Consider the following 23,995-nt stretch of genomic DNA (forward strand, 5'->3'; position numbering starts at 1 on the left):
CAGTAACTGACTAATAACCAGGTTTACAATAACTGACTGATAACCAGGCTTACAGTAACTGACTGATAACCAGGCTTACAATAACTGACTGATAACCAGGCTTACAATAACTGACTGATAACCAGGCTTACAATAACTGACTAATAACCAGGTTTACAATAATTGACTGATAACCAGGCTTACAGTAACTGACTAATAACCAGGTTTACAATAACTGACTGATAACCAGGCTTACAGTAACTGACTGATAACCAGGCTTACAATAACTGACTGATAACCAGGCTTACAATAACTGACTGATAACCAGGCTTACAATAGCTGACGGATAACCAGGCTTACAGTAATTGACTGATAACCAGGCTTACAATAATTGACGGATAACCAGGCTTACATTAACTGACTGATAACCAGGCTTACAATAACTGACTGATAACCAGGCTTACAGTAATTGACTGATAACCAGGCTTACATTAACTGACTGATAACCAGGCTTACATTAACTGACTGATAACCAGGCTTACAATAACTGACTGATAACCAGGCTTACATTGACTGATAACCAGGTTTACAGTAATTGACTGATAACCAGGCTTACATTGACTGATAACCAGGCTTACATTAAGTGACTGATAACCAGGCTTACATTAACTGACTGATAACCAGGCTTACAATAACTGACAGATAACCAGGCTTACAATAACTGACTGATAACCAGGCTTACAATAGCTGACGGATAACCAGGCTTACAATAATTGACTGATAACCAGGCTTACAATAACTGACGGATAACCAGGCTTACAATAACTGACTGATAACCAGGCTTACATTAAGTGACTGATAACCAGGCTTACAATAACTGACTGATAACCAGGCTTACAATAGCTCACGGATAACCAGGCTTACAATAATTGACTGATAACCAGGCTTACAATAACTGACGGATAACCAGGCTCACAATAATTGACTGATAACCAGGTTTACAATAACTGACTGACAACCAGGCTTACAACAACTGACGGATAACCAGGCTTACAATAACTGACGGATAACCAGGCTTACATTAACTGACGGATAACCAGGCTTACAATAACTGACGGATAACCAGGCTTACAATAGCTGACGGATAACCAGGCTTACAATAATTGACTGATAACCAGGCTTACAATAACTGACTGATAACCAGGCTTACATTGACTGACTAATAACCAGGCTTACATTGACTGATAACCAGGCTTACAATAACTGACTGATAACCAGGCTTACAGTAATTGACTGATAACCAGGCTTACATTAACTGACTGATAACCAGGCTTACAGTAATTGACTGATAACCAGGCTTACAACAACTGACTGATAACCAGGCTTACAATAATTGACTGATAACCAGGCTTACAATAACTGACGGATAACCAGGCTCACAATAATTGACTGATAACCAGGCTTACATTAACTGACTGATAACCAGGCTCATAATAATTGACTGATAACCAGGCTTACCGTAGTAATTGACTGGTTGTTTGCATTATGAATTCTAGGAAACACTGTCAAGTCTAAAGCTGGAGCGAAGAAGAAGGATGTCAAGAAATTAGAGGATGGTGAGAGCGAAGGTAAATATTAACTTATACAATTTCTCAGAAATTGGAGGGGTGAGACGGTGATGGTAGATGTTGTTTACAGGTATACCAGCAAAAAACAGCATGTTCTCCATGTTTTATAAAGTCTATATGTATGTAAATATAGAAGTAAGATAAAAGTAAACAAGGTTTCACTCATTCATGTATAGGAATGCAGAAAAACCTGTGGTTTAGATATGTACAGTGAGTCTGATTTCTATTTAAAATGATCTGACAGATACATATATTTAAACAGCAGGGATTTTCCACAGCAATTTGGGAGTGGGTCACAGGCCTATTGGATTGGGAAATTTACGATATTTGACCAAATATTGGAAATTCATATTGTTTAAAAAATGACAATTTAAATGCCCCCGCCACAAAGTGGTTGGGGCATTTAGTTTTACCCTTGTCTTCTGCAACACCCAGTTTTCCAGACTTTTTTATCTATACGCCTTGAGATATTGAATTGATTTTTTTTGTATGCTGGTGTATATTGATGAGTTACAGATCGAGTTTAAGTTTTGTTCCAGTTCGTTGATTTTTGATGGAGTTGTGCCCCTTTAACTTAGAAAAATTACTGTTACGACCAGTTTTCTGGACTTTTTAGGTCACTTGAGTTAAACTCGTGTGAGTAAAACTCAGGTGACCTAAGTGTATTGCAATTGGTTTTCGTCCGTCGTCGTGCGTCACACGTTAAAAATTGTGAACATTTTTAACTTTTTCTTAATAAATACCTGTCCAATTCTTTTCAAATTTGGTATGAAGCATTATTTGGACAAGGGGGACATCAGTTGTAAATTTCAGGACTCCAGCACCCCTGGGGCCCTAGGTATGGGGCAAAAACTGCCCAAAATTGACCTATTTTCAAAAATCTTCGTCTCAAGAACCATACACATGTAAGAAAAACTAAATGCATAGTGGTATAGAGCAGGAAAGCCTCTACCAAAATTGTAAATTTCATGATCCCCGGGGTGGGGGTTCTGACCCCAGGGCGGGGCCAAACTTGGTATATAGTGTTTATGTGTAAAACACTTAAATTACATCTTCTTTAATGTTATTGATACTAAATTGAAAGTAAATAGATATTTAGAAAGAACCGATAGTCCTTTATCAAAATTGTAAATTTGATTATTCCAAAGGTAGGGGTTTTGGTATCGGGGTGGGGCCAAAATGGTCAGTTAACATTTTTAACTTCTTCTTGATAACTATCATTCCAATTCTTTTCAAATTTGGTATGAAACATATTTGGAGCAAGGGAAACATAAATTGTAAATTTCAGGATTCCTGGGTCCTTAGGGGCAGGGCAAAAATGACAATTTTTCAAAAATCTCAAGAACCGCACACGTGTAAGAAAAACTAAATGCATAGTAATGTAGAGCAGGAAGCCTCAACCAAAATTGTAAATTTCATGATCCCCGGGGTAGGGGTTCTGACCCCAGGGCGGGGCCAAACTTGTTATATAGTGTTTATGTGTAAAACACTTAAATAACATTTTCTTTAGTGCTTTTGATACTAAATTGAAACTAAATGGATAGAGCAGGTAGTCTTTTACCAAAAGTGTAAATTTGATTTTCCCCAGAGAAAGGGTTTTGACCCCAGGTTGGGACCAAACTTAGTACAGTATAATCTGTCTAAACCGGCTATGTGTGGTTCCAAAGAAATTGGCCGGTTTGCACAGAGTCCAGAGTGCAGAATGTTGACAAGAATGAGAGTTGTTTCCCTTGTATTCACTATCTTTGCATACGTGTGTAATGATTGCTAATTATAATTATTATATCACAAAAGAATTCAAAATGTAAAAATATAAATGTCAGTGTTTTATTGTCGTGCTCATTTGAAAAAATTTCAATTTTTATTAAACAGTTTAAAATCTGCGAATTATTTGCGCAATTTTCTGTTGGTAAATTGTCGATTTCGTCTACATCATCGCCGTTATCAAGTGCTACATTATGTACGTTCGTCAAGTTTGTGTTGTGTTTGTTTAAAATTGATCTTTCCCAGCTTTCATTGTAAATGTATCGCTTTCAACTGTCTCAATTTCTGAAACGGAAACTAATGTAATGCCGAGTGATCGACCGGACATGGCGAGTTGTGCTAACTAACTGCATATCATCACTGTCTGACTCACCGTAGAGCTCCGAGAAGTCCACGAGGGGAAACCCTGCTTTTGGAAAACATAACGGGATTGTTGCCGATTTTGTTTTATTCCAAGAATGTATCGAATTCATCGATTAATTGAACTTTGTCTTTTAATGTCAGTTCTCGTCTCTGTCGTTAGGGGGAGGGCGCCATTGCCTCGTGTGTGGTGCTGTCATAATTGAAAAGTGCACCCCTAAAAATCAGGTTTTATTTTAAACTGATCGCGACTCATCGCCAGTTGCACTCTTTTACTTACCTGTGGCTTCCCTTGAGACACCCTTTGTGTACACCGCGTGTGATCGACCGAATACCGACAGGTTGGTCATCGTGGGGTGGCTGGTTTAAATGCGATAATTAGAGCTAATTACGAGCAGTTGGGACCTTGTGTACACCGAATACCATTGACCGCAACAATTAGGGTGGTGTATCATCGAGGGGCCGGTTTACACAGGATATTTAAAGTTAATTGATAGCAGTTGGGACTGTGTAAGCCGGCCGATATACAGAATACGCAGTATCCGGAGTACAGGAAATTATTAATAAAGGATTTGTTAAAGAAATGTTAGGGACTATATTTTGTGGCCGGAATTGACAGAGCTCCGGAGTACTCAGAGGCCGGTTTGGACAAATTATACTGTATATAGTATTTATGTGTAAGTTTGCTGATACTGTATAAAATCTAAATGCATACCTAGGTATAGCAGAAAAGGATGTACAAAAAATGGTGAATTTCACAACCCAGGGATGAGTCCAAATTCGTTATATCTTTTGATGTTTTAATGTAAAATACACCTGTTATTTAAAGCCTTTCATCAGTGTATGCATTTTTGAGGGCAGTGAAGTTTTAAGAACACATCTTGTTGTACACTGTTGCTGAACATTAGAATTTAGCTTAGATATTTAGAACAGGAATTTTTTTCTAGATTTCATAGCCCATGGAAATAGTGATATTTTTTCATTAATATTCAGGTGACCGACAAGACCTGTGGGCCTCTTGTTTTCTAATTGCCTTGAGATATGGAATTGATTTTTTTGTATGCAGGTGTATATTAATGAATATGAATGAGTTTGAGTTTTGTTCCGGTTTGTTGATTTTTGCTCCTTTAATGTAGAAAAATTTATTAATTTTATGGCTGTTAAAACATATAAAGGATTGTTGTTGAGTTCTTCATTGTACTAAATGCATGTGACACACAATCTGAATACCACCATATTCAATGCTATACTTTAATGGATTTCTTACATTTAACTTTATTGCAGGCAGGGGCATTCGTGCCGTGCCGACACATCTAGTTAAGTAATGAAACATTCATGGTAATCAATTCACTCTTATTTAACTCACCTGAGCCGAAGACTCAAGTGAGCTTTTCTGATCAAAATTTGTCTGTCGTCGGCATTGGCATAAACTTTTCACATTTTCATCTTCTCCAGAACCACAGGGTCAATTTCAACCAAACATGGCACAAAACATCATTGGGTGAGGGGCTGTCATGTTTGTATATGGCCATGCCCCCTTCAAAGGGGAGATAATCATAAAAATGCAGAAATAGGGTTGAGTCATTTAAAAATCTTCTCAAGAACCACTGGGCCAGAGGAGCTGAAATTTACAGGAAAGCTTCCTGACATAGTGCAGATTCAAGTTTGTTAAAGTCATGGCCCTCGGGGGTAGGATGGGGCCCATAATTGGGATCAAAGTTTTGCATGCCTTTATATAGGGAAAGTCTTTAAATATGGGCCAAATTGTCTCAGGTGAGCAATGTGGCCCATGGGCCTCTTGTTTGTTTTTTGTATTTGACTTTTTGGCAGATTCCACACTTTCATTTCACATTTCATGAATTTATGTAACCCAATCATTAAAGGAGGAGGGGGGTTAGAATTGTTCTTTTTTGTAAGAGTTTAGAAAGTTAAATAGAGATGGTACACATCTTGTTATACCCCCTGCGAACGAAGTTCAGGGGGTGGGTGGGGGGGGGGGGGTATATAGGAATCACTGTCTGTGCAGATTCGTGTCAGGGCCATAACTTCTTTGTTCTTTGACATAGGCGTACCATATTTGACACATAAGTGTATCACCATGAGATGATGTGTCAGGTACCTTCATGACCTTGACCTCAAGGTCAAAATTAAAGGTTTTTACAATGGATTCGTGTCAGGGCCATGACTTCTTCGTTCTTTGACATAGGCATACCATATTTTACACATGGATGTATCACCATGAGACGATGTGTCGGGTACCTTTATGACCTCTATATGACCTTGAACTTTGACCTCAAGGTCAAAAATGATTATAGGGTTTTGACATAGTCATACCATAAGACATGGGTGTATCACCATGAGACTATGTGTCATGTACATTCATGTCCTCTTTATGACCTTGACCTTTGATCTCAAGGTCAAAATTATAGGTTTATACCATGGATTTGTGTTCGGACTATATCTTCCATTTTCTTCTACAAAGGCATACCATATTTTTACACTCAGGGAAGAGGTAATTTATACCTATTAACAACACCCTTTGGGAGATTGGGGTAAGCGGGGAGTATTCTTAGTGAGCATTGCTCACAGTACCTCTTGTTCATTCTGGGTCATTTTAATCATTCACAGAAGAGGACAGCAAGCAGGAGGGCCTTGTACCAGAGAAGACAACGAGAGAGCGCTGGGAGGACTCAGTTTTATACTGTTCTAGTCTGGCCCAGGTCTTCCTCCATCTCTCAACGCTGGAAAAGAGCATCATCTGGGCCAAGTCTGCGCTGCATGCTCGATGTAGGATCTGTCGACGTAAAGGTGATGCTGAACAAATGCTTCTGTGCGACAAGTGTGACCGTGGACATCACATGTACTGTCTTAAACCCAGACTCAAGGTGGGTGGAACATTTTAGTTAGGTGTTGTTCAAATGATTAATAGATTTAGGGTCCCACCGTATGGCAAATGCCCCAAAGTATTCGCTGTCTGTCTAATATTCTGTCCATCCAACAGCACTTTCTATGGCACACGATAACTAAGTTTCCTTGAGAAGATTTTCAAATTTTTGTTACATAATACTTGGACGAGGCAGAGGAAGACCCCTTTCTTATTTTCAGATTTATTGGCAGTGTCTTTAAGGAGTTATGGGACTTGGAACTTTTTAATATCAGTAAGATAATGGCACTTTCTATGGCATGCAATAACTTGAGATTGCTTGAGTAGATTTTCACAGAAATTAAAGGAAGTGAACATGAAAAAAATAATTGCTGCATAATAAACATAAAAGACCTCCTGAAACTAAATAATGTGACCTGATTTTAATTTGCTTGTTTCTATTACGAGATTTGATCAATTAAACACTCTAAGTTAAGGTTTATGGAGGTCATCCATTATTTCCCAGCATGCATCTGTGCTCTGACGTAGATGAGACACATTGCTGTAGTTAACTGGGTCACTGTTGTACAGCAGAAGAAGTTTAGATTCATATTAGAATTGATGGACAAGGTTTTGGAGGAAAAAGAACTGAAATCAAATCTAATTACAATTCATTAAGAAAAAGAAGAAAACACTCCCACAAAATATCTCCAGCTTCTCCAACTTCTGAACTTACTCAGAAGCACTGTTATATTTCAAGATTCCAAATCAATTACTTTTATTAGATTTTAAAATATTTGGAGATAATTAAGGTGACTGTGTCATAAAAGTGCTGCAATATAGGCATGTCATTTATATATTTTATAATAATTGATGTACATGGACCACAGATAAATTTCGGAGATGCAATTTACAGCTGTATTATTTATTTACACTAATAAAAATGACTTATTCAGAATCTGTATCGAAGTCAGAGGTTTCAAGAAATCCTTTATAATTGCATTGCTCTTTAGGAAATGCTCCCTTAATTTATGTCACAGCAAATGAACAAATGAGGGTAAAACTTCTCTGATCCCCCCCAAGAAACTGACCGCATCTGACCTAGTTGATAAACTGTGTGTAGGCCATAAATCTTGATGGCATGCCTGCAACAGAATTGTTACTGTATTCCATCACGTGTGTGTGTGTGTAATTGGAAATGTTTACACACAAATGCCATGTTGTGTAATAAATGTGAATACAGAAGGTATTTTTCATTTTCTTGTTTTTCTTACTTGTTTAACAAGTTGTTATTCAAGTCCTCTGAGACTCTTCCTCTCTGGATACATAAATCCATAGATAAATGTAAGATGTATCAATTATAACAGGACTTAGACACCCCATGTCAAAATATGGGTGTAGAGAACCGTACTTTATGTGCATATCTATGTAATCTGAAACAAAATGATCAAACTCATGACAACAAAGGCACCCCTTGAATGTACATAGCTACAATTTCCACAAGCACACTAATCAAGGAAAATTCCCCTCTCATTAAAATCAATTGCTGGTAAAGAAGAATTATTCTAAGAAACAATTTCTTCCTGCTGTAACATCTGGTTCAAACTGATATCCCATATTTAATTCACTTTCTACTGATGACATTTTGACGTTGATGCTTATCTACAATGTGCCAAAAATACACAATGTGTCCTACTGACATCAGCATCAGTGTTGCCCTCTAGTGGATGCTAAGAGATAACCCAGCAGGGAGGTAATTATTTTTTCAATATGACAGCTCCCAAGGATTGAAAACATTAGTTAATCTTTATGAAATATCTCCCTACTAAAGAAAGCTACATCTTTGTGATTTTCAGAATTCATTATATACATCAAAATGACAAATCTAAACCCTTTGTCACATTTTCATGTTCACTTCCTATAACGTAATGTTCAGATTAGGAAGAGGAGGGCCTCTTTTTGATTTTCAGGTTTATCGATTTTGTTGTTATGAAGTTATGGGATTTAGATTTTTTATATATATTAAGTAGATGACAGCACTTTCTATTACATGGGATATATTCGAGTCCAGAAAAGAAAATTAAGGATGGCTTTACCAACCATGCCTATTCAACTAACCAACCAAATACATGAAGTCACTAGTACAGCACTAAGTTTTCTAGTCTTTTCTGTGTTTTGCTAAGAACAGACTGTATACAGGGAACTTTTCTTCCTGGCACATTGAAACAAAAATGCATCCCAAAACAATTTCATCCCTTTTTGACTGTCCAAAGTTGTTTTTTGCTACTTCAGAACTCTTGAATAAATAGTTTTAAATTCACCCTAGCATTGTTAGGGTTAAATGAACAAAATAAAATGGAGCAAAAACTTCCATGTATACAGAACATATGATTTAGGTGTACTATCAAATCCCCCCCCAAAACCAACCAAACAAATAAGAATGATTTGAAAATGGAAGTTTAGGTTGTTCAGATTGACAGTTTACTTTCCCCCTTTATGTTGTATCTAGGTAACTTCAATAACTGATTGTCTTTATTCAGCATGTCCCCAAAGGTGACTGGTTCTGTCCAGACTGTAAACCCAAAGAGACTAAGAGGAGTCCCCTTAAACAGCGGCGGAGGACATTTACTGAGAATGAATCTGAGGAGGAGGAGGAGGAGATGGAAGAAGAAGAGGAGGAGGAGAGGTGAGGGAATCGCTCTAGTAACAAGCATGCTATAAGTAAGAGGCTAATCAAACATAACAGGTACATGTATATTAACATTTTTACAAAGGATGCTTTATATAAGAGGACGTGAGATTAAGAAATTACCATAGCAATAATGATGTCACCATTGAATAAGGGATATCGGGGTTTTGATACTAGCCCTCCAAAGAAATAGGAAGGCCCACCCAATGTTCTGTTCTTGTTGGACCATTAGTCCACTTAAACAGTTATTGCAAAGATCAAAGGAATGACGCAGTCATTATTCTGCGATATAACTTCATACGTAATAATGCAATTTCACGAGAAGAAAAATTAATCAATATATGTTGCAAAACAAATTTATAATTGACTGAAAAATATTTCTCAATCAATATACATCGATCGTCTGTATTCGAAGATCAATAAACATGTAAACAAACACGGCAATGCCCAGACAAGATAACCCTTTTCCACATGTGTATAGTTTTCTTGGACTGTATTCAAAGCATTTGATATAACCTGTCAACATCAAACTAAATACTTGAAATATTTTTCAAAGTAGATCTAGTATACTCTTCCATCTGACCTTTTCTGTTAGCAGAAAACAGACTAGTATAGACACAATTATAACTAATGTAGGCATAGTCAGTATAGACACAATTATAACTAATGTAGGCATAGTCAGTATAGACACAATTATAACTATTGTAGGCATAGTCAGTATAGACACAATTATAACTAATGTAGGCATAGTCAGTATAGACACAATTATAACTATTGTAGGCATAGTCAGTATAGACACAATTATAACTAATGTAGGCATAGTCAGTTTTGGAAACTGCCGTGACATCACGAAGTGACCGAATTCGTAGCTGTATAGGTAAATGATCGGCTGTATATTTCTGTTTTCGTGGATGAAGTAGGATAATCCGTGTCTAAATGTTTGAAATATAAAAAAACCCTCAGCTTTTATTTCAAAACAACATTTCAACTTCAGAGGTTATCCTGCAAAATCCATAAAAGCACAAATTTTATTATACCCCATGCAACAAAGTTGCGGAGGGTATAATGTTTTTGACCCGTCTTTCAGTCTGTCAGCGCAACTTCTATCCCTAGGAGATACTGGTTCAATAATTTTTCTGGGAGTTATGCCCCTTTTGAACTTAAAATTTCGAGCCCGTCTGTCCTGTTCTTGTCAGCGCAACTCCTCTGAGACTGCTCAACAGAAGTTCGTGAAACTTTGTAGCGAGCAAAGCTCGCTCCAATGATTACGCAATTGAGTCACGTGATTTGCTCTTCATCAGCTGAAAAATGATGGGGACTATCCATAATGCTTCAGGAAAAATGTCACCGTCTCTGCGGAATACTTCATTGACAACCCCGTAGATAAAACAAATAAATAGTTTGGGAAGTACCACAAATGATTTTAAATTACAGACAAGCTTTCCCATACCTTCGTATATTTTGTTGTGGATAATTACTTGATTTGAAAGAAAAACAATCGCAGCTAGTGATGATGTCACAATACACTGTTTACATCAACCGTGTTATATTTCCCGCGTTAAATGGAAAGGCGGATAAAATGTCTATAGGTCGTGTTGCAAGATGTTAATGGGCTTCGCTCGTCTCAACGGTCACACCATACAACATATTAGTTAATAAGGACACACTGTAGATGTGCATATTCCCCGGAAATTCTTAATATTCAGTAATTTTTCGGGGAGTTATGCCCCTTTTGAACCTGTTCTTGCAGTAATGCTTAGCATTACCATTCAGTATGTGAGGATTGTCAAGCAATGTCGGTGCGTGGGGTATGTGAGCTTGCTCACGTTTGCTTTCTTTCATTTCTTAATACATTACAAAGTTGGTTAAGCCTACAACAATGCCATTTCCAAGTAAAAATAAAAGCTATACAAGTGATGGGGGGGGGGGGGGATATGAGGCTGAAAAAAAAAGGTGTCGGGAGATATCAGACGTCATGGATTTCCATGAAGTGCAGCATGTATTTTGATACTAGTTCAGAATTTGAGAATGTCCACTAAGGTAAAAAAAAACAACTTAAATGCAGGGTTGTCACTAGAAATTATTGAAGATGAGTCCCGGACTCTTGGTTTACAAACAGCTTGATTCCCATGATAATTTGATGAGTCCCATGAATATTTAATGAGACTGTTTTATATAAGACAAATAAAATGGAAGCAGTACAAAACATTTCAATTTTAAGATTTATTTTTAATCATCCACAACTTGGACTCGGACGACCAATTGTCCACGCCAACAGAATTACTTCCCCGAATCTCCTATCATCACAACAACCCTATTCAGTATTAAACAGCATTTTAATCAAATTATTATTGTGATAAAATAGATGCATACTAGTGTTGTTTGCAAACGATCTGTAAAACCTACAAAAGTTTACAAAGTATGGTACTTTCGATTCCAATAAAAATGGCTACCAGAAGACAAACATTTATATATAAATATAGATCCAGATTTATAAAACAAACAAATAATGAAAGAAAGAAGAATAAATAACTGCCAGTGGCAAAATGTTCTTCATTTTGCATGTTATCTAATTATCTTTTGAATATTATATTCTAATTCGCCCCTAATTGACTGATGCTAAACAAACAAGTAGGATTGGGACTGTGAACTCTATTTTTTCCTACTATGAGTTTTAATTAATACACAATATTAGGGCTTCTAAGTAAAATTATGATTTTTACTCGGAGTCTGTGACGCGTTCGTGGGACTCGCCATATCAGACAAACTTGCATCCCAAATGAATTTTCTGCTTCTAGAACGCAGATTCTTGTGCTAGTGATAACCCTGTTAAATGTCGGGCTATTGTTACCCTGGTTACAATGAATACTTTGTAAGAGGATGAGGAAAGGTGGTGAAACTAACATAGCAACAAATGTGTTACAGAATTTGTTCTGTGCCTGTTGTCTGCATCATTGTTAACTTTTCACATTTTAATCTTGTTCCAGAACCACTAGACCAATTTCAGTCAAAATGGCACAAATCAGCTTTTGGTGAAAGGCATTCAAATTTGTTCAACCTCAAATGAAGGGCCCTTCAAAGGGAAGATAATCAAGATAAGGCAAAAAATGGGATGGGTCAAGCAGAGCCACACTAAATCATATCAAAATGCAAATGTTCCTTTAAAGGTCCAGCGAGCGTATTTTGTACCGTTTGTAGTCCTCTTCTTAATTATTGACAGTTGTCAAGTGATAGTGCTCTTGTACTGCTAGTGGAAATGAATTACATGACTGACAGCAATGTTCTGTTTTCAGTGAGGAAGAAGAGGTAGAGGAGTCGGAGGAAGAGGAGGACAATGTCTGTGCTGTGTGTAGTACAGGCGGGATGCTGGTCTGCTGCGACACCTGTCCCCTGGTCTACCACTTGGACTGTGCCATCCCTCCACTGAAAAAGGTTCCTCGGGGGAAATGGCAATGCCAGTTGTGTACTGGGGTCACCACCAAAGGAAAAATCAAACTGCCCAAGTGTAAGTGATCAATATCTATACTCTTTCCCCAAGTGATCATGAAAACAGAATATTTATTAGCATTAATACACATCCTCTCCCCAGTCTCGAGTGTACATTGATCAATTCTAAACCTATTAGTAATGAAATGATTGGAATTTTCATAAGTGAAAATCACTGACAACACATAAACATAATGAAATACTTGTATATCAGTCCAACTAGTGTTTAATTCCAGTTTTGTACTTTGATGGAGTTTGTGTACATGATGTCTAATTGTTCAACTGAAAGGTCACATCCCTTTCAAATGGGAGGTAATTAACAAATAGTGAAATTATAGTGGTATCACGAAAACCAATGGGCCAGAAATGAAAAAAAAAATTGTGGAAGCTTCCTTAAGCAGTGCATAACATAGGAATATGCATTGAAAAGTCTTACTATGATTAGTCATATTGGTGTATTAACATGCAAGCATTCTTATGTAGTGCAGATTCAATTCGTGGGGCTAAAATAAGGATTCATAGTTTTAAAATTTTAAATGAGATTTTTCAAAATGAAGTAGTAACTATATCATATCCTTCCCAAGTTGTTTATTCAATATTTTTTGTGGAAATGAAGGGGGAAATTTTTTTTATTGAAAATCTTCTGGAGTATAGCAGGGCCATAGTGACTCAGGTGAGCATTGTGGCACATGGACCACTTATAAATGAAAGTGAACTTTGGAAGTGCTTCCTGTCTCCCTCTACACAAATTTTACAAATATGTATAAGAACATGACAAGGAAAATTTGGATGTAAAATATAAGTTGGATATTTGTTTCTGTGTTTTAGCTAAGGCTGGCAAAAAGAAGAACCTGATCAAAAGTACACCAAATTCTAGTCGAGCGTCGTCCAGGAAAGGAAGTCCACGTGACAGCCCAGTCACCGTCAGGCCTGGAAAGAAACGAGACCTGGATGACACTGATGATGATCCCGTACCTAAATCACGCAACAAAGGACGACCCAAGTCAAAACTGTCAGACATTGTTAATGGAGGTAAGAGAAACATGCATTTTGAGCCAGTCTGTCCTGTTCTTGTCAGTGCAACTCCTCTGAGACCGCTCAATCAGAATTTTGTGAAACTTTGTACTGGTAGTTAATAAGGACACACTGTGTAAATGTGCATATTCCATATATTGTGCATATAATAGGGGATCAAAGTTTTACATACAAAATTCTTTTTTTTAAAACTTTATCTCAAGAACCACTGGACCAGAAAAGTTTACATTTGCATAAAAGCTTCCTGACATGGTACAGATTCAAGTTTGTTAACATCACAGACCCTGGAGTAGGATTGGGTCACAATCAGGATCAAAGTTTTACATGCAAATTTATGTATAGGGAAAATGTTTAAACCAGATTTTAACAAGAGAACCACAAACGGTACATAATACGCCAGTGAAAATGTTTACATAGGGTGTTGTTTTTTTTAAAGCCATAATTTGTAGAACTTTGCTTATCAGCCATCATCAGGCTGTGACATATTTTCTTTGCATAATATGAATATTTCCTAAAAATGGACGAAGTTCAACAACCTGTAATTTTCTCAAAAATTGAAGAAAATAAAGTCCTTGCCACATGCACATCTTCCATACCCATATAAATACTCGGTAAAATAAGGTCTTCACTTGAAAACTATGGACGGAAAAACAGACAAATCATGTACTAGTCTATGTAATAATTCCTCAAAATTGTAACCTGTAATTTTCTCAAAAATCGAAGAAAATCAAAATCCTTGTCACATGCACATCTTCAATATCCACACAAACACTCTGTAAAACAGGATGGTCCTCACTTGAAAATTGTGGAAGGAGTTAGCCAGACAAATTATGTACCCTCCATATAAGAATAATTTTCAAATAAAGGGGCAAAACTCCTGCAAGAGAGGTTGAAATGGATCAAAATTGCAACAAGATCTATAGTGATCCACAAAGAAGCTAGATAGCAAGTTTCAGCTTGATATGTAAAAGAGACATGAAATTAGAAACAGAAAACCCCAGAAGGACGGACAGATCACAGCCCGTCTAAAGACGGGCGTATAAATCTTCTTTAGAACCACTAGATACACTGCTTTAAAAATGCCAGTGGAACCTGAGTTTCAAACATTTTGAGACAGTTTGTTCCAAAGAAATGCAAAAGAGTAGCTGTATGAACGTTTATAATTTTCAGTTTTAGCTCTTGGTAAATATAACAAATTAGACACATAATGATTCGACCTGGTTTGGCGGCAACTCACTTCTCCTGTATATTGAAACATGTTTAGGTAATTTGGCATTTGATTGTTTAAAACTTTGAACAGAAAGACAACCTTTCTAAACATAAAATAATCCTTAATTGGCATCCAGTTCAGACCAGAAAATAAAAAGCCAGTAGAGATTCTGATATCTCAGATATTTAAAAGTATTCTTGCTGCCCTCTTTTGCAGCTTGAATTTTTATGCCCCCCTTTGAAAAAGAGGGAGCATATTGTTTTGCACCTGTCGGTCGGTCTGTAGACCATGTGTTGTCCGCTCAATATCTTGAGAACCATTCACTTGATGATAATGATATTTCATATGTGGGTTAGTTATGAGTAGAAGAGGATCCCTATTGTTTTTCAGGTCAAAGGTCAAGGGTCAATCTACTCTGGACATAGGAATATAAACTTGGCACACTGGTACATCCCAAGGAGTAGATGACCCCTATTGATTTTGAGGTCATATGGTCAAAGGTCAAGGGTCAAACTGGGCATAGGAATATACTGTCCGTTAAATATCTCGAGAACCCTTTGCTTGACAGACATCAAACTTCATACACTGGTACATCTTCAAGAGAAGATGACCCCTATTGATTTTGAGGTCACATGGTCAAAGGTCAAACTTGACATGGGAATATACTGTCTGCTCAGTATCTTGAGAACCCTTTTCTTGACAAACATCAAACTTGGTACACTGATACGACTTCAGGAGAAGATGACCACTATTGATTCTGAGGTCAAAGGTCAAGGGTCACACCAGACAGGAATGTACTGTCCGTTCAATATTTTGAGAACCCTTCGCTTGGCAGACATCAAACTTGGTCCACTGTACATCTTCAGGAGAAAATTATTCCTATTTATTTTGAGGTCACGTGTTTAAAGGTCAAGGGTCAAACTGGACATTGTAATATACTGTCTGCTCCATATCTTGAGAACCCTTTGCTTGACAGACATTAAACTTGGTACACTGGTACATCTTCAGGAGAAGATGACACCTATTGATTTTGAGGTTGCGTGGTCAAAGGTCAAGGGTTAAACTGTACATAGGAATATACTGTCAGCTCAATATCTTGAGAACCCTTTGCTTGACAGACATCAAACTTGGTACACTGGTACATCTTCAGGAAAAGATGACTACTAATTATTTTAAGGTCACATGGTCAAAAGTCAAGGGTCAAATTGGACATAGGAATATACTGTCCGTTCAATATCTTGAAAACCCTTTGCTTGACAGACATCAAACTTGGTACACTGGTACATCTTCAGGAGTTGATTACCCCTATTGATTTTTAGGTCACATGGTCAATCCACTCTTGACATAGAAAGATATTGTCTGCTCAATATTTTGAATTGATAATACTACTCTCAATCAAATGATGTGTGTGTGTGTATAACCCTTTTCAATTTTGCACCATGGGGGACATATGTGTTTTACAAACATCTCTTGTTTTTTCTAGATATACATGTAGTTGATTTTGTATGTTACACCAAACCGTACAGCAGTAAGTAAAATGTGGAAAATCAATGCTTTTAAAAACCTTTATAAGTGCATTTGGTGGCATAAAGTAACTTACTTTCTGTAGTACAGCAAGTTTTCTTACAATTTTCCCGTCCGTCCGTCTGTTCAGGGTTTTCTCTTTATAATTTCATTTCCCTTTCACATATCATGCTGAAACTTGCTGTGTAGCTTCTTTGTGGGTCACTCTAGATCATACTGCAATTTTGATCCATTTCAACCTTTTTTCCAGGAGTTTTGCCCCTTTATTTGGAAATAATTATATGGAGGGTACATAATTTGTCTGCCCTACTCCTCCCACAGTTTTCAATTGAGAGCCTTATTATTATGCCCCCCTTCAAAGAAGAGGGGCATATTGGTTTGCACCTGTCGGTCAGTCGGTAGACCACATGTTGTCCACTCAATATCTTGAGAACCATTCACTTGATGATAATGATATTTCATATGTGGGTTGGTTATGAGTAGAAGAGGACCCCTATTGTTTTTCAGGTCAAGGGTCAATCTACTCTGGACATAGGAATATAATGTCCGCTCAATATCTTGAGAACCCTTTGCTTGAAAAACATCGAACTTAGCACACTGGTACATCCTAAGGAGTAGATAACCTCAATTGATTTTGAGGTCATATGGTCAAAGGTCAAGGGTCAAACTGGGGATAGGAATATACTGACCATTCAATGTCTAGAGAACCCTTTGCTTGACAGACATCAAACTTGGTACACCAGTACATCTTCAGAAGATGACTCCTATTGATTTTTAGGTCACATGGTCAAGGGTCAAACTGGACATAGGAATATACTGTCCGTTCAATATCTTGAGAACCCTTTGCTTGACAGACATCAAACTTGGTACACTGGTACATCTTCATGAGAAGATAACACCTATTGATTTTGAGATCACATGGTCAAAGGTCAAGGATCAAACTGGACATAGGAATATACTGTCCGTTCAATATCTGGAGAACCCTTTGCTTGACAGACATCAAACTTGGTACGCTGGTACATCTTCAGGAGAAGATGATCCCTATTGATTTTGAGGTCACATGTGTAAAGGTCAAGGGTCAACCTGGACATTGGAATATACTGTCCGCTCATTATCTTGAGAACCCTTTGCTTGACAGACATCAAACTTAGTACAGTGGTGTATATTCAGGAGATGACTCCTATTGATTTTTGAGGTCACATGGTCAAAAGTCAAACTGGACATAGTAATATAATGTCCACTCAATATCTTGATAACCCTTTTGCTTGACAGACATCAAACTTAGTACACTGATACATCTTCAGGAGAAGATGACCCATATTGATTTTTAGGTCAAAAGTCAATTGTTGAACTGGACATAGTAATGTATTGTCTCCTATATTTTAAGAATTATTTGCTTGATTGACACCAAACTTGGTACACTGGTACAGCATAAGGAGTAGATGACCCCTATTGATTTTTAGGTCACATGGTCAATTCACTCTTGACATAGGAAGATATTGTCTGCTCAATATTTTGAATTGAATTAAATGATGTGTGTGTATAACCCTTTTCAATTTTGCACCATGGGGGGGGGGGGGGGGGGGGGATATGTGTTTTACAAACATCTCTTGTTTTGTGGAGTGTTTGTATGGGTATTGAAGATGTGCATGTGGGATGGATTTTGGTTTTCTACAATTTTTGAGAAAATTACAGGTTGTTAAACTTAGTCTATTTGGAAATTAATATTCTATGGAGAGTACATAATTTGTCCGCCCTACTCCTCCCACAGTTTTCAAGTGAGGACCTTCTTATTTTGTGGAGTGTTTGTATGGGTATTGAAGATGTGCATGTGGGATGGATTTTGATTTTCTACAATTTTTGAGAAAATTACAGGTTGTTGAACTTGTCTATTTGAAATTAATATTCTATGGAGGGTACATAATTTGTCCGCCCAACTCCTCCCACAGTTTTCAAGTGAGGACCATCTTATTTTGTGGAGTATTTGTATGGGTATTGAAGATGTGCATCTGGGGAAGGATTTTGATTTTCTTCTATTTTTGAAAAAATTACAGGTTGTTGAACTTGTCCATTTTGAGGAAATCTCGATTTTTAAGCTAAGACCCTTTGTTCATATGAAAGTTTGTCACAGCCTCATGATGGCTGATAATACCTGAAGCAAAGTTATACAAATTATAGCACAAGAAAAACACCCTATGCAAGCATTTCACTGGCGTATTATGTACCGTTTGCGGTACTCCTGTTGAAGATTGATACTGAGTTTATTTCTAAGCATCCATTCTGCATCCAACTTAGGTCCTCTTGCAATTTTTATTCAATTATATCAACAGAATTATCACCCACTTCCTGTAAAGTGTCGTCTTCATAAATGATGAAACGATTGTCGCCGACAATCGATTGTCGATCATTTTTGGCTTGTCGATTCCGATTATCGATTCCATTTTTATAATCGATTGTCGCCCAAACACAAGCTCATTATAAACAAATCAACTATGTATTAATATATCAATCAACACATTTGAAAAGGAAGAAGGCTTTAGATATCATTATCGTCGTCATGGATATTGAAATCAACTCAATAATAATGAAGTTGATAACTAATCCGAGATTCCCCCGACTCTTATCCCCGCTTTTATATTACGTAGGTAATGCAGCGACACTAGCTGGTGTCGCTGAATTCCCATTTTTAGGTCACCTGAATCATTCAGGTGACCTATTGCTATCTGTTTTTGTCCGTCGTCGTGCGTTAACATTTGAACATTTTCAGCTTCTTCTCTGAAACCCCTGAACCAATTTCAACCAATTTTGGCATATAGCATCTGTGGGTGGAGGGGAACAAAAATTATGAAATTCGTGGTCCCTGCCCCCCTGGGGCCTGAGGGGTGGGGCAAAAACCATCAAAATGAGTGAAATTTTAAAAAATCTTCTTCTTTACTCCTGGACATCAAGAAGCCAAACTGGGCATAATTATAATGAGCGTTGAGCCCTCTACCAAAATTGTGAAATTCATGGCCACTGGGGCAGGGGTTCTTGTGTTAGGGTGGGGCTCTATTGGTCATATAGTGAAAATGTAGAAATTCTTTGAAAATCTTCTTCTCTGTCTCTGGGTATTAAGTAGACAAACTAATAGCATGGTAATGATGAGCAAGGATGCCTCTTTATACCCCCCGCAACAAGTTGTGGGGAGGTATACTGGAATCGGGTTGTCCGTCTGTAGACGCAATGGTTTCCGGGCTCTAAAGCATTATCCTTTCCACCTACCATCACCATATCATATATATGGACTACCCATGGGATGAAGATGTTCCCTATCGATTTTGGGGTCAAAAGGTCAAACACACTGGACATCGAAGTAGCAATATGGTTTCCGGGCTCTAAAGTGTTATCCTTTCCACCTACAGTCACCATATCATACATATGGACTACCCATAGGATGAAGATGTTCCCTATCGATTTTGGGGTCAAAGGTCACGCGCACTGGACATTGAAGTAGCAATATGGTTTCCGGGCTCTAAAGCGTTATCCTATCCACCTACAGTCACCATATTATACATATGGACTACCCATGGGATGAAGATGTTCCCTATCGATTTTGGGGTCAAAAGGTCAAAGATCATGCGCACTGGACATCGAAGTAGCAACACTCAGAAAAGAGGTAGTTTATACCTATTACCAACACCCTTTGGGAGATTGGGGTAAGCGGGGGGTATTCTTAGTGAGCATTGCTCACAGTACATCTTGTTAAAAATTGTGAAATTCATGGCCCCTGGATCAGGGGTTCTGGTGCTAGGGTGGGGCTCTATAAGTCATATAGTGAAAATGCATTATTCTTTGAAAATCTTCTTCTCTGTCCTTGGGTATTAAGTAGACAAACCAATAGCATGGTTATGATGAGCAAGGATGCCTCTTTCAAAATTGTGAAATTCATGGCCCCTGGGTCAGGGGTTCTGGTATTAGGGTGGGGCCCTATTGATCATATAGTGAAAATGCATTTTATTTCTTTGAAAATCTTCTCCTCTGCTGCTGGGTATTAAGTAGAGAAACTAATAGTATGATAATGATGATCAAGGATGCTTCTTTCAAAACTGAAATTTATGGCCCCTGGGTCAGGGGTTCTGGTGCAAAGGCGGAGCTGACCACATAGCTATTCAATGTTTCTTCCATCCAAAAGTAAAATTCTTATATTTAAACACAAACCTAATTCAAACATTGGAAGGTTGTTACATGATACTCAGGTGACCTATAAGGCCCCTGGGCCTCTTGTTTTAAAAAATCTTCTTCTTTACCCCTGGACATCAAGAAGCCAAACTGTGGGCATAATTATAATGAGCGTTGAGCCCTCTACCAAAATTGTGAAATTCATGGCCCCTGGGGCAGGGGTTCTTGTGTTAGGGTGGGGCTCTATTGGTCATATAGTGAAAATGTAGAAATTCTTTGAAAATCTTCTTATATTGGTTTTATCTAAGGAGTAAATAACCCTTTTCTTTATGATGTCTCAGACCTAGGTTTTTTAAAAAGGATTATTGATTGAACATAAAAATGACACATGTACTTCATGACCACATAGCTATTCAATGTTTCTTCCATCCAAAAGTAAAATTCTTATATTTAAACACAAACCTAATTCAAACATTGGAAGGTTGTTACATGATACTCAGGTGACCTATAAGGCCCCTGGGCCTCTTGTTCATTATAGAGTCCGCTCTGACTCTCTCCCGCACATGTCATGATATAAAAGCGGGGGTAAGAGTCGGAGGAATCTCGGATTAGTTGATTACTTGATATATATCCCTACCCATGGAAACCAAAGTCGGACGTCTGAAAACTTTAAGGTTTCTTTAAACTAAAGCCAATCTGGATGTCATGGCTTAAAAAAAAACCCATTTCATTCCTCGTAAATAAGCTAATAGATGTGTGTATGTTGCACATATCCATAAAACTAAAAGGAAATAACCCCAAAATAATAAACATTTATTAACTATAAGTAAATACCAATTATATCGATCATTGATCGATCTAGTTCTTCGATTTTGACCGATTATTGATTATGAAATTTTCCCGATTATTCGACACTAGTCTGCATACATTGTAACTGAAGAATGTTTAAGATATTTTGGATAATCGTTAATGTACAAAAATTAAAATAAAAATGGTCCTAAAATTGACCCCTGAGGAACTCCTAAGGATATACTTTTTTCTCTAGATAACACACTTCTCCAACTGACACATTGCTTACGATTTGCAAGATAAGATTGAAACTATTTAAAAGTATGGTGACAAATTCCAAAAGACACAAATTTTTGCAAAAGAACTTATGGTTGACTGTATCAAAGGCCTAACGCAAGTCATAAAATAGAATTATTAATTAGAAACTGAATTCTCAGTTTTTCATTAGTGTGTGGTGGATTGTACAGTAGGATATGCAAGGATTGTAAAAGGAAAAACTAGATAAAGACGTTCCAATTTTTTGTGATTTTTAGTTTACAAATTCTTTGAATTATGAATTCGATTTTATGATGTTGAAAAGTTACACTATTTTGAATTGTTCAATAAAGCCAGATGTTTAGGTCTTCATTTGTTTGAGGTTGACAACTTCTTGACTTATTTCTTGATTATAAAATAGAGAGGAGACTAAATAAGATAAATAACTTTAAATTCACTAATTTATAGTTTCAAGCCATCAAAGTAAATAAGAAACCTCCACAGAGTAACACATATAATGCTGTCATGTTTTAAGAGAGGATTTTTTTTTTTTATTCTTTTGAACAGAGGAAGTCAAGCATTATGTCAGCAGTTCCCGTGGCAACAGCAAAGTTCAGAGTTTAAAGGTTTTACAGGATATTGTCAATGATTTGGTGAAGCATGAAGACAGCTGGCCATTCCTAAAGCCAGTCAACAAGAAACTGGTAATTTTAAATTCATATTTTGGAAATGGTGTTACATACAGTATATGTTAGGGTTTCATTCCTAGCTGTGTATGGTTCACAATAGCACTAATGGTTTCTGATCAAATACACACAAAATTCCTGAATACTTTGGTGACTCACAATTCAATTTAGTATAGTGTGTAATGCACATACAGTGAAACTTGTATAATGTAATGCACATACAGTGAAGCTTGTTTAGTCTGGCTTACTCCAGGAGATAAATATTGTGTCAGATTATTGATTGATATAATTATTGTTTAACGTCCCTTTGAGAATCATTCACTCATATGGAGACGTCACCAATGCCGGTGAAGGGCTGCAAAGTTTAGGCCTATGCTCGGGGCTTATGGCCTTTGAGCAGGGAGGGATCTTTATCGTGCCACACTGCTGTGATACAGGAGCTCTGTTTTTGCGGTCTCATCTGAAGGACCGCCTCATTTAATCGCCTTGTGCGACAAGCAAGGGGTACTGAATACCTATTCTAATCCGGATCCCCAAGGAACCTCTGTCAGGTTAGAAAGGATGTCTGATTAAACAGTGTAAAGAACATTAACATCATTGGGAATGAAAATGTTAGAATTCATGGTGAAATGAGTACACTTGTTAGGTTAAACTGTAAAGAGGTAGCTTCATCTGCAGGTGCATAAACTCCCAACATTGGCTTCAGGAATGACACTTTTTATTCTGTTTATACAGGTACCAGATTACTATGACATCATTGCCATTCCCATGGATTTCTCCACCATTCGTAACAAGCTGAATAGTTATGAATATGTTGAGGTGTCAGAACTTATCAGTGACGTTAGACAAATATTCTCTAACTGCTCCGAGTACAACAAAAAAACCACCACTGAATACAAGGCTGGGGCAATGCTGTCCAAAATATTTGAGAAGAAAATTAAGGATGCACATTTGGAAAGAGACTTTTGCGAACCGCCACCCAGTAAACGTCAACGTAAACATTAATTATAGTTATTTGATTGTAAACATTGACGGTTTCATCCGTTGATGAACTTTATTTATCTTTGTTAGAATTGTGATTGTAGAAATCAATAAATTATTTCAAGCACTTTTTAAAAAAAATTCCTTTGAATGTGAATGTGATACATGTACTTATTTTCATTTCATTCATATTTAAAACTATTTATGTTGCATTGTGTGGTATCATGTTTGTAAATATGGTATTTGTGAAACAGTTCCATGTACGAAAATAAATCTGTAAAGAGGTTTAGAATGAGTTGACAGTGCATCAACCGGTTCAGCTCTCTGTATGGTGACTTGAATGTTGAGCATCTCTCAGATTCAGTCGGATGTATGGTGACTTGAATGTTGAGCATCTCTCAGATTCAGTCGGATGTATGGTGACTTGAATGTTGAGCATCTCTCAGGTTCAGCTCTCTGTATCGTGACGAGAATGTTGAGCATCTCTCAGATTCAGTCGGATGTATATATATATATAGTTTAACAAAATTTATCTCTGATTTTATGGTGTTGTTCTTTGCTAAATGCACTAGTTCTTTTTCAAAAATA

The 23,995-nt window shown here is 37.3% G+C and overlaps 1 protein-coding gene across 2 annotated transcripts in view; it reads left to right on the forward strand.

Moving 5' to 3' along the window:
* Positions 1 to 23,696, forward strand: part of LOC125652735 (bromodomain adjacent to zinc finger domain protein 1A-like) — a 42,782-nt gene extending 19,086 nt beyond the window's left edge. The window contains exons 19-25 of one of the 2 annotated variants that reach the window (XM_048882120.2): positions 1,536 to 1,607; positions 6,360 to 6,616; positions 9,135 to 9,280; positions 12,577 to 12,788; positions 13,598 to 13,801; positions 22,308 to 22,444; positions 23,162 to 23,696. In XM_048882120.2, the coding sequence (XP_048738077.1) occupies positions 1,536 to 1,607; positions 6,360 to 6,616; positions 9,135 to 9,280; positions 12,577 to 12,788; positions 13,598 to 13,801; positions 22,308 to 22,444; positions 23,162 to 23,431 (1,298 nt within the window). In that variant the 3' untranslated portion in view covers positions 23,432 to 23,696. Of the gene's footprint in view, positions 1 to 1,535; positions 1,608 to 5,015; positions 5,048 to 6,359; positions 6,617 to 9,134; positions 9,281 to 12,576; positions 12,789 to 13,597; positions 13,802 to 22,307; positions 22,445 to 23,161 lie in introns of those variants that run through there. The other variant, XM_048882121.2, reaches the window with a different exon arrangement.
* The last annotated feature ends 299 nt before the right edge of the window (positions 23,697 to 23,995 follow it).

The sequence above is a fragment of the Ostrea edulis genome, chromosome 5 (assembly GCF_947568905.1).
Source record: "Ostrea edulis chromosome 5, xbOstEdul1.1, whole genome shotgun sequence".
Taxonomy (NCBI): Eukaryota; Metazoa; Mollusca; class Bivalvia; order Ostreida; family Ostreidae; genus Ostrea; species Ostrea edulis.